Source organism: Chlorocebus sabaeus, chromosome 22, assembly GCF_047675955.1.
Source record: "Chlorocebus sabaeus isolate Y175 chromosome 22, mChlSab1.0.hap1, whole genome shotgun sequence".
NCBI classification, from domain to species: domain Eukaryota; kingdom Metazoa; phylum Chordata; class Mammalia; order Primates; family Cercopithecidae; genus Chlorocebus; species Chlorocebus sabaeus.
In genome coordinates, this window is record NC_132925.1 from 75,237,603 (window position 1) to 75,251,118 (window position 13,516).

General features: G+C 42.6%; 1 protein-coding gene across 7 annotated transcripts in view; it reads left to right on the plus strand.

Annotated features, from left to right (window-relative positions):
• ADAMTS9 (ADAM metallopeptidase with thrombospondin type 1 motif 9) overlaps positions 1 to 13,516 on the plus strand; it is a 174,314-nt gene that overhangs the window by 127,615 nt on the left and 33,183 nt on the right. For all 7 annotated transcript variants that reach the window (XM_007984895.3, XM_007984897.3, XM_007984894.3 and 4 more), the window contains one exon: positions 10,174 to 10,344. In XM_007984895.3, coding sequence (XP_007983086.2) covers positions 10,174 to 10,344 — 171 coding nt within the window. The remainder of the gene's footprint in view (positions 1 to 10,173; positions 10,345 to 13,516) is intronic.

Genomic DNA, 13,516 nt, shown 5'->3' on the forward strand with positions numbered 1-13,516 from the left:
GCTGTCGGGTAGAAGATGGGCATTCATGTGAAACCTTGATTAATTAGTGAAAGATTTCTAACATTAAAAAAAAAAAAAAAAAGGAATAGTATCTGAAGAAACTGCTCCGTTGATGGTCCATGCAGAAGTGGACAAGACTTACTTTTTCCCTGGCTTCAAGTTAATGTTTGGTTAAAGAAAACATTGTGTCCATGGGGAAAAGTTCAGCCAGGGAGGTTTTGTAGGAGGTAACCTCTGTTTCCAGAACAGAAGATTAAATTGTAGAAAAGGTGGGGAAGAATTAGAAAGCAAAACCACATCCACTGATGTTTACATAAAAAACAAAATACATGCCGTTTGAGGTGCAGAGATAATGAAAGATAAGACAGGAAATCCCCCACCACGAAGAGCTTTTCAGAACACAAAGAAAGGGTATGGTTTGGAGAACAGTTAGACTGTACCCCTGGCACTCTGCTGGGTACTTTTTGTTCATTGCTTCACTTAATCTTTTTAACCACCAGACAAGGTGAGTATTATTATTATCATCATCCCATTTTGCAGGTGAAAAAACTGAGGTTCAGAAAGTCTATGTCATTTGCCCAAGTGTCATATACCTAGCACCTAGCAAGTAGAAGAAGCAAGACTTGATGCTAAGTTTGTTCTGTTAAACCAGTATGAAATACTAGAACTGCATTCTTTAGCCCATTGAGATTCAGCCACCCATCCCTGTCTTCCCCTTCCCTCGCTTCCTCGTGGATTACTTCCATTGTTTGCAGTAATTTCTTTTCTTTGGGAAACTCACCCTCTCCATCTACTCAGTCTTTTTGCTGTTTTCCTTCTTTACTTTTATATTCCCACCAGACAGTGGCAGGGAGGAATTCCTAAAGCAGTTACATTTCAGATTTACAGCTCTTGAACCACATGAGTTATTTGGAACCCTAGAGATCATAAAATTCTACAGACTTGGTTCATATCACAACGCTGCCACACATTAGCCAAGGGACTTGGAGCAAGGATTTTTTATTTCTCTGAGCCTTGGATTATCTATCTGTAGAATGGGGATAAAATAATTTTGCAGAGTTGTTCTGAGAAAACTGGAGATAATAGTGTTATCTATTACCAATTATGGTTTGGGAATTGACAATATCAGATATAGAAGGAAGAGGAGACTCCCTCATCTGTCTCTCTCTCCCCCTCAGTGTGACCTCTTGATTCTCTTTGTTTCAGACCTACCTGGCCTGTTCTCTCCATCTCCCTCTTTGTGTCATGCTAAACTTAACCCTGCTCCGAGGAGCAGAAAGTAAGAGAGTGTTCAGAAATGAATCTAAGCTGACTGCTCGTGCTTTAGTCAGCTTTTGAAAATGCTAGAGACAATCATGAAAATGCACACTCTGTTTACAATTCCTTTTGCATCCCAAAGAATGGAAAAACCTTGCCACATATGCACTGAAGAAATTCTTCTCTGATCATGCAAAATATGCCTAAAATTTACTTCTTTGCATGTGTTGTGCAGATGGGTTTTTTTAAAACCTTACTCAAATATTGCTGTTAAACTCTGTGGAAGAATACAAGGCTTCAGGAGACAGCCTGGCCTGGGCCTCTATTTAAGAAGCTTACTAGAGGGTTGCCATTCTCACAAAGGGAAAAGACTCTGTGAGTAACAGGAAAAGCAGAGTCTAATAGTCACCCTCCTGGGAACACACTTTCTCATCTGCCTTCACCCAAAGTGGAGAGTCTAAGGGAGGAATACCGGGATGGTGAAAGTAGATACTCCTATGATATTCCTATGGTATCCTATAGGAGGCCTGTCATTGGTAGAGTGATGCCCAGGGCAGCTGGAGGTGGGGAGCAACCCCACCAAAAGTCTTCATGTTTCCCATATATGCAAGGCCTGCTGACAGCCTGCTCAGAATGTCTCTGCAGCAGCAAGACTGAGAGTGAAGGACGACAGTAACTGGGCAATTACCTTAATTGATCAAATCAGGAAAAGGGTGGCCACGCCTCCTGTTTGCCTGGGGTAGTCCTTGTGTAATTATTAATTTTTCCTGCTTTTATGACCAAAAGTGCCCTTGTTCAACAGTAAGTTGGGAGGTCACTTGGTAAGACAGCACCCTTCAGGCTCCCCTAAATCACAGCCCTCACCTCCTTTCTTGCTCCCACCTCCTCTCACATCCATTCATTCAGCTACCATTTTACCTGATATCCACTGATGCAGGCACAGGTTTCCACTTTTCTCCCACACCTAGTGACGTCTTGACCTGAGGTCAGAGAGTGTGCCACAGGGCAGCCTCTCAGCCCACTGAATGGGATGTGTGGGAGCCCCCCATTATAGGATACCCCTTCTTTCTTAGCAGTCCTTGGTCACCACCTCAGAACTCTTGTTTGCTTGAGTGTGCACTTTGCCTTTTGCTTCCCCTTTTAATAGTCCCCTATGTGAACTACTAAAACCCACCAGTTTGTTGGCAAGGTGTATTTCATCCTAGGTCTGTGGGATATGGCACCGTCCTCTTTTTGAGAAATAATCCAGGCATCTGCCTAGAGAAGCACAGTTTCTGCACCCTCACCATGGCATGGTCATCAGGGATGTTCTGTACAACCACACAGGTTGTACACTGCACAACTTTGAGGGGTGCTATTTTTATCAGCTACAATGTGAGGAGCATCCCCTAGACTTGTATAGTACAATGGCCCTAACACTGATGATAATAAAAATGATAAAGCTTGTTGTTTACTAAGCTACAAACCAGGCACTATGTTGAGTATTTTCACATGAAGTACTTCATTTAGCCCTTTCCATAACTCTCTGATGTAGTATTTATATTTTTATCCTCATTTAATAGGGGCAACTTGGGGCTTAGGTAGGTTAATTTATCAGTGATCATGCATTTAGTAAATAATATGACTGGAATTGGAAGCCTAGAAGCTTGTCCTCTGACACCTACATGCTGAATCATTATCTTCACTAATCCCATGCCAACATACACCTAAAGTGAATTATTTTATTTTCCTCTCAATGACTTGCCAAGCCTCTTACTAGAGAGTTGCTATCCAAGTGTATTCCCTTTACTGGGTTATAATACCTACCCCTTCTAAAAAGGAGATTCTTGATCTAGTTGGCTGTCAGACTTTAAGCCATGTCACCGGGTGAGTCTTGATGATGCTGGAGCCCCTCAGTGGACTTGCCCTGTTCATTGTGAGGCCCATTGGTTGTTCAGGGGCAAGGGGCATCAGGATGCCTTCTTGATAACATGAGAGTAGAGCCCAGACTTTCAGATATAGGGCAAATAATTGGACAAGAGAAAAATGCTGTATCCACACATCCACATCTCATTTTGTTTACACCCTAGAAACAACATGTTGTAAGCAAAATTCTATTCAATGTGTGGCTCTGAAAAGTTGACTCTGAATTTCTAGACTTCACTTAGCTCATCTGCAAAATGGGAATTATATGGCAGACTTAGCTCAAGGGTCACAGTGAGGATTTGGTGAGATGACATGATTCGACATGGTGACTAGCACATTTTAAGTCTTCCCAAAGTAGACCTCTTTTTAGTACAGTGACCTTCCGATGGAGGCTTCTGGTGATGACAGCAGTTTGGCTCAGCCTACACCTTATGATGTTGGGCTTCTAAATATCACCTGCCAGCTTCAGGTGAATAATTTGTCCTCACAGTGGTCAGTTTTAGCCACTTTAGAATTATAATGCTCATGAGGCTGTTTGGCAGAAAAGTTTAAAAAGACTTTTTAATTCTTTTGAGAATTATTATCACAAAGGATTAACTTGTTAGTAATATTACACTCTGACATATAAATTCACTTAGAGCAGCAGAGGTCCTTCTGATCAAATTTGGATTGTGATTGTATAGGGCTATACATCTGCAGCATTGAGGAATAGATCTCACAGGTCCTGCACATGTTCTTTTTCCCTTTTATCTGCAATACTCTCTTCCCTTGTGGTACCTCTTCATCATAAGACCACCTTGCTCTGACCTTCACCTCAGTCACCCTTTGTCATCCTTCAGGCCTCAACCTAGGTGTCACTTCCTCTCAGAAGCCTTTGCCAATCACACCACCCCACTAAATCTGAGTCAGATACTCCTCCACTCAGCTCTCACAGCATCCTCAAATTACTTTATTCTGGCAGTTAGCACCCAGAATTTTCATTGCCTGTTTTCCTCATCTATGTTATCAGTTATTTAAGGTCGGGAAGCTTGTTCACCAGAATCTTCTCTATCATTTAATATGGTACCTACAGCATCAAAGACACCTGTTGAATGAATGAATCTGCGAATGAATGGAGGAACAAAATAATGGATGGCTGGAAGGAAAGAAGAAAGGAAGGGAGGGAGAAAGGAAGGAGGGAAAGATGGAAGCAAAGAAGGAATGAGGAAGGGAGGGAGGGAGGGAGGGAGGAAGGAAGGGAGGAAGGAAGGAAGGAAGGGAGGGAGGGAGGGAGGAAGGAAGGAAGGAAGGAAGGGAGGGAGGGAGGGAGGGAGGGAGGAAGGAAGGGATAATAACATAGAACAGTGCCTGCTAATTGATGGACTTTCATCTTTCACTCTATAGAATAAAGGTATTTTAAAATGACTTTTAGAACATGAAGCAGGCTGGACACAGTGGCTCATGCCTGTAATCCCAGCACTTTGGGAGGGCAAGGAGGGAGGATCATTGAGCCCTGGAGTTTGAGACCAGTCTAGGCAATATAGTGAGACTCCATATCTACAAAAAAATAGAAAAAATTAGCCGAGTATGGTGGCATGGACCTGTAGTTCCAGCTACTTGCAAGGCTGAGGTGAGAGGATTGGTTAAGCTCAGAAGGTCAAGGCTGCAGTGAGCTGTGATCGGGCCACTGCACTACAGCCTGGGTGACAGAGCAAGACCTTGTCTCAAAAAAATTAAAAATTAAAAAAAAGCACAAACTCTGTTTTTCCTGTCAGAAGAGCTTTTTATTTTTTGTCACAATGCTACAGACAAGCTGTGGCTCAGATATGTCTGACCATTGCAGAACTACTCACCTCGTTGCTGTTTGGTGCAGTATGGGGACTTGGGCAACTCTGATACATACTTGGATTCTGAGGACTTTTAGTAAGATCAGCTGTAGAATGATTCCCAAGTTCATCTCATTAACACAGAAAAGTTAGAAATGAGCAGCAGGTCCTTGGTCAGTTGATTTCAAAGATTTTCCTGAAGTTAACAGTAGGGAATGGCCAGGTTTTGATGTGCGCACAGAGCCAGATACGAACTCTTTATTGCTGATTTTATTAATTTGTTGAACAAACATTTATCAATCACTTGTGAAGTTCCAGGTGTTAGGCATTAGGGATGCTCTAAAAATCTCAAACCACACATAATCTGCTCTGAAAACCCCAAAATGCTATGATCATTCTCCTCCCCACCTTCACCACCTGTGCCATTTCTCACTTCCAGCCACCATGCATGCTGAGCCCCTCCTGAGAATGTCCTCTTCCCCTCCTTGCCTGGTGAACTGATGTCCTCCGTCATTCCTCCTGCTCATCTGCTGCTACCTGGGCCCCACTTTGCAGCATCATGGGAATTTCCCTGTTGTTTTTCCTCTTCTCTCATTGGTGGCTTCTTACTCAGTTACACACTCTGTTACGAAACCCATATCTGCTAACACAATTGCACAAGGTAGCCCTAGGTGTTAAACCCCAAGGGTCACCAGGTAGCCAGCTTAGCTAACACCTGAGACCCCAAGCTGGGAATAGCCGCCACCCTGGGTGTTCTAACAGGGAAAGAGGCAGAGTAGGAAGCCATGGGGGCTGCCTCCCGGGGCCCAGCATAGACCTTGGCTCATTATAAAATCGTGATTGAACTAATGAATGACTTTAAAGTTACAAAGTGTCTCCATAGTGTTATTTCTGCCTCCTTCTCCCCACTCCACCCCCTAGCAAATATATACTATTTGGGAGCAAAAATGTCTAAATTCTATATACCTGACTTTAAAATGAGCTTTGAAGTAAGGACTGCTTTTTTTGTTGTTGCCATTTAAAGCAACGCTAGATAAACCGATTTTTCATTGCTGCTTCTCATGACATAAAAACCCAGGAACCCTGTGGTTCTATGAGTTGCCATCCATACACTGTGCAACAATGGTAACCCAGCACTAGAGAATACAAGGTCTTTCATCCATGGAGAAAATCAACAACCTTAAAAGGTAGAGCCTGTGAATATCTAGTGGTTTTCTTCCCCCCATGGTTAGGGAATTGCACCAAAAGATATATTTGAAAGTGTAAAGCAACTTGATTATAATCTTTAAGCAAAGAAAATTTCTACCCGTTGCATTAAATGATCCTTTTTAGACCATCACTCTGTGGCCAACCTACCTGGCTGAATAAAATACCACCTTCAGGGTTTACTTTAGGTCTTCCTCACCTGCAAATTTGGAAAAGTTCTTTTCCCCCTGTTAATTTCAGCACATTGAAAGGCACATGTAGCTTGCAGAACAATGGGCGAGCTGCCCGATTTAGTCCAACACTGTGATTATTTTCTTTCTGAATTATAGTGTGTAATGAAATGCAAGGAGGCTGGTGGCGTTGCTCATGCTAGCGATTTTTCTAAAAGTCATACTGAAATTAGAGAAAACCTTTTGGAAATTAAAACGAGGCTAATTGAACTTTCCAACTGTTTTTCAGAACTTCTAGATCATATTCCAGGACAGGGAAAAGAGTCATAAATCCTAGAGGGTTGAGGGGGAAGCCATATTACAAAAAGTTGACAAAACCTGATAGCAAGGGCTGGATTTGTTTTCTGATTACCCAGCCCCCATACCCTAGTTAGGATTTAAGATTCCAGGAGAAAACCCTTGCCATGTGATTTTCAGATCTGCTGTTGACTAATTAGGAAACCCTGGGCAGGTCACTTATTAGTTTAATTTTTAATTTTTAATTTCGTAAAAGTTATATTCAAGGTAAATTTTTCCAGCTCCCTTTTCCACCATTGGCAAAATAGTTTTTATGGTAGTTAACCATTCTTTAAGACTGAGAGAGAAATGCTTAACAAGCATAAAGTATTTAGGAATCATTGTATTTCTGCTCTGAACTGTTACTTATTGATGCAGATTAAAGCCTTGTGGATTAGTGAAAACAAGAGAGGATACTGGAAGATTTAGTCCAGGTTTAGCTGTGCAATAATTAGGATCTTCTCAGAGTCACCTAAGTCCTAATTTTCTAAGGAATTACTTTTTCTATGGATAGTTAAGTATTTGCATATATCTACACATCACAAATTAACTTTTTCTTTTCTTTTTAACATTCAGTGGCCCTCTATCTCACTTTTTTAATGAAGAAAAAAATGTTATCACTTTGCAGTAGTTCCCAGTATACTCTAGGGGAATAGAAAACCCCAAAATCACTGAGCTAGGGATGAGCTAGGGAACTGGGCTCAGCCAGCTTCCTGCACTAATTTGAAGTGATTCTGCTCCTCCATGCTCACCTCACAGTGGTTTCAAGTTATGTTTATGCTCCAGAAAAATGAGGAGTGACTCCATATTCTAGATATTGAGGTTTACTCCCAAGCAGCAGAAATTTTGAGTTAAGTTTGCAAGTGACAAGGGGCTACCAGGAAATGCCAGCATATCCCTTCTCCTTCCTAAAGGATCAGGATAGCTCACGAAAGACATAGGGTATACTATATGACCCAGCAATTGCATTCCCAGGTATATATACCCAAAAGAATGGAAAATAGGTGTTTAAATGTGTACATGAATGTTCATAGCGGCACTATTTACAATAGCCAAATGAGAAACAACCCATATGTCATCAACTGAGGAATGGACAAAATGTGACATAGCCATACAATAGAATATTATTCAGCCTTAAAAAGGGATGAAGTATTGATACATGCTGCAATGTGGAAGAACCCTGAAAACATTAAGGGAGAGAAGTCAGGGAGAGAAGAAGGCCACATATTGGATGATTCCATATATGTGAAATACCCAGAAGAGGCAAATCTACAGAGACAAAAAGCAGATTGGGGGTTGCTAGGGGCTGCAGGAAGGAAGGAATGGGGAGTGACTGCTTAATGGACACAGGGCTTCCTTTTGCGGTGATGAAATATTCTGGAACTAGATGGGGTGATGGTTGCACCACATTGCAAATGTACTAAATGCCACTGAATTGTACACCTGTGATAGTTAAAATGGTGAATCTTATATTTTGTCTATTTTATCACCAAAAAAAAAAAAAAAAAAAAAAAAGGCATGGAGCATATCATAGAAGACATTTCTGAGTGAAGCTGAGTTCCAAACACAAGTGACTTTGAGGCAAGGCAGGTGCTAAAAGGAAAGGCTGCCCATTAGATGAAAAAGAGAGGTGGGGTCTGTGGTTCTCTGTAAAGATACTAAAATTAGACATTTAAAAAGACAGTGTGCTAGCTGGGCGTGATGGCTCACGCCTGTAATCCCAGCACTTTGGGAGGCCAAGGCAGGAGGATCCCTTGAACCCAGGAGTTCAACACCAACCTGGGCAACGTAATGAGACTCATCCTACAAAAAATTAAAAAATTAGCTGGGCATGGTGGCTCATGCCTGTAGTCTCAGCTACTTGGGACTAAAATGTGGGAGGATGGGTTGAGCCACGGAAGTTGAGGCTATAGCAAACTGTGGTCACACCACTGCACTCTAACCTGGACAACAGAGGAGACTTTGTCTCAAAGAAAAAAAAAAAGAAAAGAAAGAAAAGAAAAGAAAAGACAACTTTCTAACCACACAACAAAAATCACAGTTGTTAGATAAGCCCGTTGCCAACAAGGTATTCAATCCCCAGCCTAAAAGAGACTGCAGCAGTCTTTGGTACAGTTTTCAGTTAGCTCACTGGGGCTTCCCAGTGTAGTCTAGAGTCTTGAAATGTTGGGGTGACACAGAGGCTTTAGATACAATAGGCTTTCAGTGACCTTTAGCAACACAGGGCACTAAGGATAAACTTCAGGGGTGGGGTTTGCTGTTGGTTAAAGCAAAACAAATAAGAATCTGGGATGCTATGGAGACTATCCTAAAATGAAACATACCACTTGCTCTGTAATCATCCCTTGACTTATGGGAATAAACATAGCTGTCCCATCTACCTCACAAAGAGATGTGTGACCTGGGGCAAGTAACTTAGGCTCTCAAAGTCCCATTTCTTCATGTGGAAAATGGAATTACAGTAATTATTAACTCTCGCTACCTAACTGTCTTCTTTGTTGTCTGCCTTTGCTACTAACATATAAGCTCCTCTCTGAAAACAGGGAATGTGCCATTTGTGTGCACTCTTGTTCACCCAGGAGCTGTCACAGGGCCTGACACCTAGTAGGAACTTAGTGAATATTTGCAGAATGATGTGGGATGAGAGCAGTTCCTCTGGAGAAGAAAAGGCACCTGGGGCCACAGGAAAGCCCTCTTCAAATAGCTGGAGGAGATTACTTGTGAGAGCTGAAACTTTCCATTATGCTTCCCTGGAATAGAAAACCAGGACAAGGGCCTGGAACATACAAAGAGATTTGTTTGATTCTATGTTATGAAATGAGACGGCTACCTGGGCAGGTATTGATGTCCCTGACCCTGGAGGTATTTAGACACCAGTTTGGTAAACATTTGGCCATAAGTGTTAAAGCAAGTCACTTGTGAGTAGGTGTTCCAAGTAAATAGGATTTAAGGTCCTTTCTAAACTGAGATTGACTCATTTATACTTTCGTTCCTTCCTTTAGACAGCCCGGTGGTGAATGCCAGGAACAGAGTTGTTAGGTAACTGGAGTAAAATGAAGAGTTCTCGGCCAGGCGCGGTGGCTCATGCCTGTAATCCCAGCACTTTGGGAGGCCGAGGCAGGCAGATCACTAGGTCAGGAGATTGAGACCATCCTGGCTAACACGGTGAAACCCCGTCTCTACTAAAAATACAAAAAAATTAGCCTGGCATGGTGGTGGGCACCTGTAGTCCCAGCTACTCAGGAGGATGAGGCAAGAGAATGGCGTGAACCCGGGAGGCAGAGCTTGCAGTGAGCCGAGATCGCGACACTGCACTCCAGCCTGGGTGACAGAGCGAGACTTCATCTCAAAAAAAAAAAAGAGGAGTTCTCTGGAAATCCCTGCCCTCAGGGTTCTTATGATCTTAAAGGCTATGTAGACAGGTAAACACATAATTACAGTCATAGGATATAAAGAACTATGGTTTATTCTTCCCTTTTGTTTGTCTTTAACAGTGCACCAAAACCTGCGGCGAAGGCTCCAGGTACCGCAAGGTGGTGTGTGTGGATGACAGCAAAAATGAGGTGCATGGTGCACGCTGTGACGTGAGCAAGCGGCCAGCGGACCACGACAGCTGTAGTTTGCAACCCTGCGAGTATGTCTGGATCACAGGAGAATGGTCAGAGGTACCGTCCTGGGGACTGTAACTGTGGTCGGCTCAACCATGGCCTAAGAACAGCAGAGGGATGAGTGCAGGAATGTGGGAGACTTGAGGCTACCTGCCCGATCTGCCACTGTGAACTGTGTGTTTTCTGACAAGTCCTCAGCCTTCCCAAACTAGAATTCCTTGTATGCAAAGTGGGAGAGATGTATGAGATGGTCTCTGAGTCCCTTCAGGTCACATTCTGTGATTTACCTTGATGTTCTATTGGCATAAAGAAGAAATTATTGCAGGGGCTGCAAACTCATAGGATGCTTTGAGGTACCTGAAGACAGTTAAGTATAAGAAAATATTGTAGTGCCAGTGATACAAAAGGGAGAGGTGGTGACTGTGACAAACTAGCATATGCTGTGTGAAGGGAGCAGAATCCCTTTCACTCCAGCTTTGGCCATGCAGAAATGTGGTCTAGCGTTACCAGACCTGATTTCTCAAAAGAGGCTAAAAATCTGGACTAGTATGTGAGATTTCCTAACTTGAAAATGGGGGCTCAAATTTTTTGTTTTAAAACATTGTAAGGGGCAAACAAACCACTTTCATGAACCAGATGTGTTTTGCCTGTTTAACAAACAGCTTCAGAGGAACAAAATAATTTTCTATAATATCCAAAGTATCTCAAGTACCATTTTTTTCATATATCCTCCTGCACACAATGCTTATCTAGACCCTTTTTATTGGTAATAAACCAATAGTAATTATAGCATGATTATATTATTTTCAAACATCATAATATGTTCATGTCTGTATGAGAGATCTATAGCATTCAAACCAGTTGTCATTTGCACAAAAGTATTTAGAGCTTTGAAAGGGAGGCATCTGGACTCACAGTAACGGTACTGAAAATTGTTAGGTAATATGATTGCTGCCACTGGGTCTCTTCAAAGTTTGACAGGGCAGCAATTTCACATGTTAATGAGATGAATATTTGCATTTAGATGATGTGTGTGTTGGGTGTTGAATTGCTTCCTGCACTAAAGCTGATCCCAAAGTCTTTTCTAATTATCTCTCCCTATCCTTTATTCCTGTGAATTTTGTCCTTCGAGGGGGCATTTGGCAGTGTCTGGAGACAGTTTGGTTGTGACAACTGGGGAAAGGAGACCCTACTGGCCAGGGTTGGAAGATGGAGGCCAGGGATAGGGCTAAACATCCTATAGAGCACAGGGCAGCCCTCACAATACAGAATTATCTGGCGCAAATGTCAGTGGTGCTGAGGCTGGGAAACTCTGCTTGACCCCAACCCTACATCTTCTCGGTATGCCCTGAATAGTACCATATGCCCTTAGAGCGTGAAGAGGAGACATGGTTCTGATCTTTAGGAAATTCATTTGCTCTTGGCCAGTCAGGAACATGTGGAATCCAAATGAGTGTTCAGAATAGTTCTGACATTGGGTTTGAGGCATAGGTTCCAACCCATCCAGATCCCAATGCAGGGGGATCTCACCTTTCACCTGGCCAAGACTGACCTCTTCATCTTATATCCTGTGTAGTACTTTTGTTATGTTAAAAGAGTTTTGATCTCTTTCTAAGACTTGAGTCAAATTACTCCTATAGCTTTAATATAACCGTAACCCCCAAAAGATGAGACAGGGAGAAGATTGAAAAGAAAAAAGGAAGCCTTCCACATTTCTGTAAATTCGCAGGTGTATCATGAATTGAAAAGTGCAAATTTATGGGCAACAACTAGAGGGCTGGAAACAGTATTTAGCACAGATACCAGGACCACAGGGAAGGAAGCCTGCAACGAGGGGAGAGGGGCCAAAAGGGACTGGCACCAGCTTTCTCTCTAGAAAAGAAGACATACCTTCTCTCTGGGACCTCTATTACCTGGAGGCCTCTTTGTGTGTTTTTCTCTGAGCTCTGCTCCACCTGAATTGGAGGAGGCCCGAGCTAGACTGGCAAAGAAGAGCTCTGTCAGTCCTGATTGACACATGCATTTTCTAGTGGGGACTGAAGTGTACAGCTCATGCAGGGAGCTCACAGTCTTACTGTTTTGCTTTGCTGTTATTTTCAATTTAGAAAAGTAATACATGCTCATGTGGAACCAAGCACATACATCAAGGCATGCAGAGTCTACAGTATGAGCTTCTCTCTGAAATGGTTCGAGGAAACCAGCAGCAGTCAACATTTTCACAATGCTGGTATCAGCTGGCTGAGAGCATCTCTTCTTGCCAGCTTCTTTACAGAGATGTGGAGGCCTCTACATTTAGCCTGACCATATTTGGGGCTCAGTTTCATCAGCAAATGCCTGTCACCCACTGAGCCCCCCTCCACGTAAATAGCCAGGGGACTGCTTTTGCTCCTGGTTTGTAGGGGTCAAGAATCTCATTCCTTGCCCCTCTCAAATGCACAACTTTGTTTAAATTAGTATGGACTGATGTCAATGCATGCAAGCACTGGGTTAGACACTAAGATTACCCACAGCTTGGACAGAGTTTGTTAGCCATCTGCATGAAACACCCCGGGCTGGCCTTACACTTTCCTGGCCTGGTGTCAACTTGGCCTTCAAACATTTGAACAGCAGCAGCCAAAGAAGGAAGAAATGTACACAGAGCATTTCTATGTCTCGAGCCAACTGGAAGGGAAGGCCCAGGGATGCTCTGCATGCCTCTAGCCAGACTTGTTCTCTCCTGCCTCTGGGATTTCTTCAAGGAGAGCCTTTTCCCTGGAAAAGTTGCAGGAGAAGAAAGCCATGTGACTAAAAGCAGGAGGAGACATTAGGGCAAAGCAGACACTGTGGCTTCTAACTGCCCTTGAGAATTGATGAAAGCTGTGGTCCCTTACCCCAGAAAAAGCATAACACACCACTTGTAGTATACTGTTTTGGGGTGTTCATCCCACCCTCACCCAAGAACCTTAAGTCTAGAGAATACCGGCGTTCTACCCCAAGTTTATGAAGCATGTTTACAAAAGATGACCAGTTATTTGATGCCGTTGCCTAAAAATATCATCAAATATCATCAAAACTAAATTAATTGTAACTTAGTTTTATTTTTTAAATAGAAAACGATAAAAAAAAATTTAACTAAGGAGGTTGAATGTTGGGACACTATAACAATGTGTATTTCTTCTCCATTTCTGTATTGGTTGAGTATGTTTAAATGCCATCGAGTTAGGATAGAAGAGTACAGATGAGGGCATGA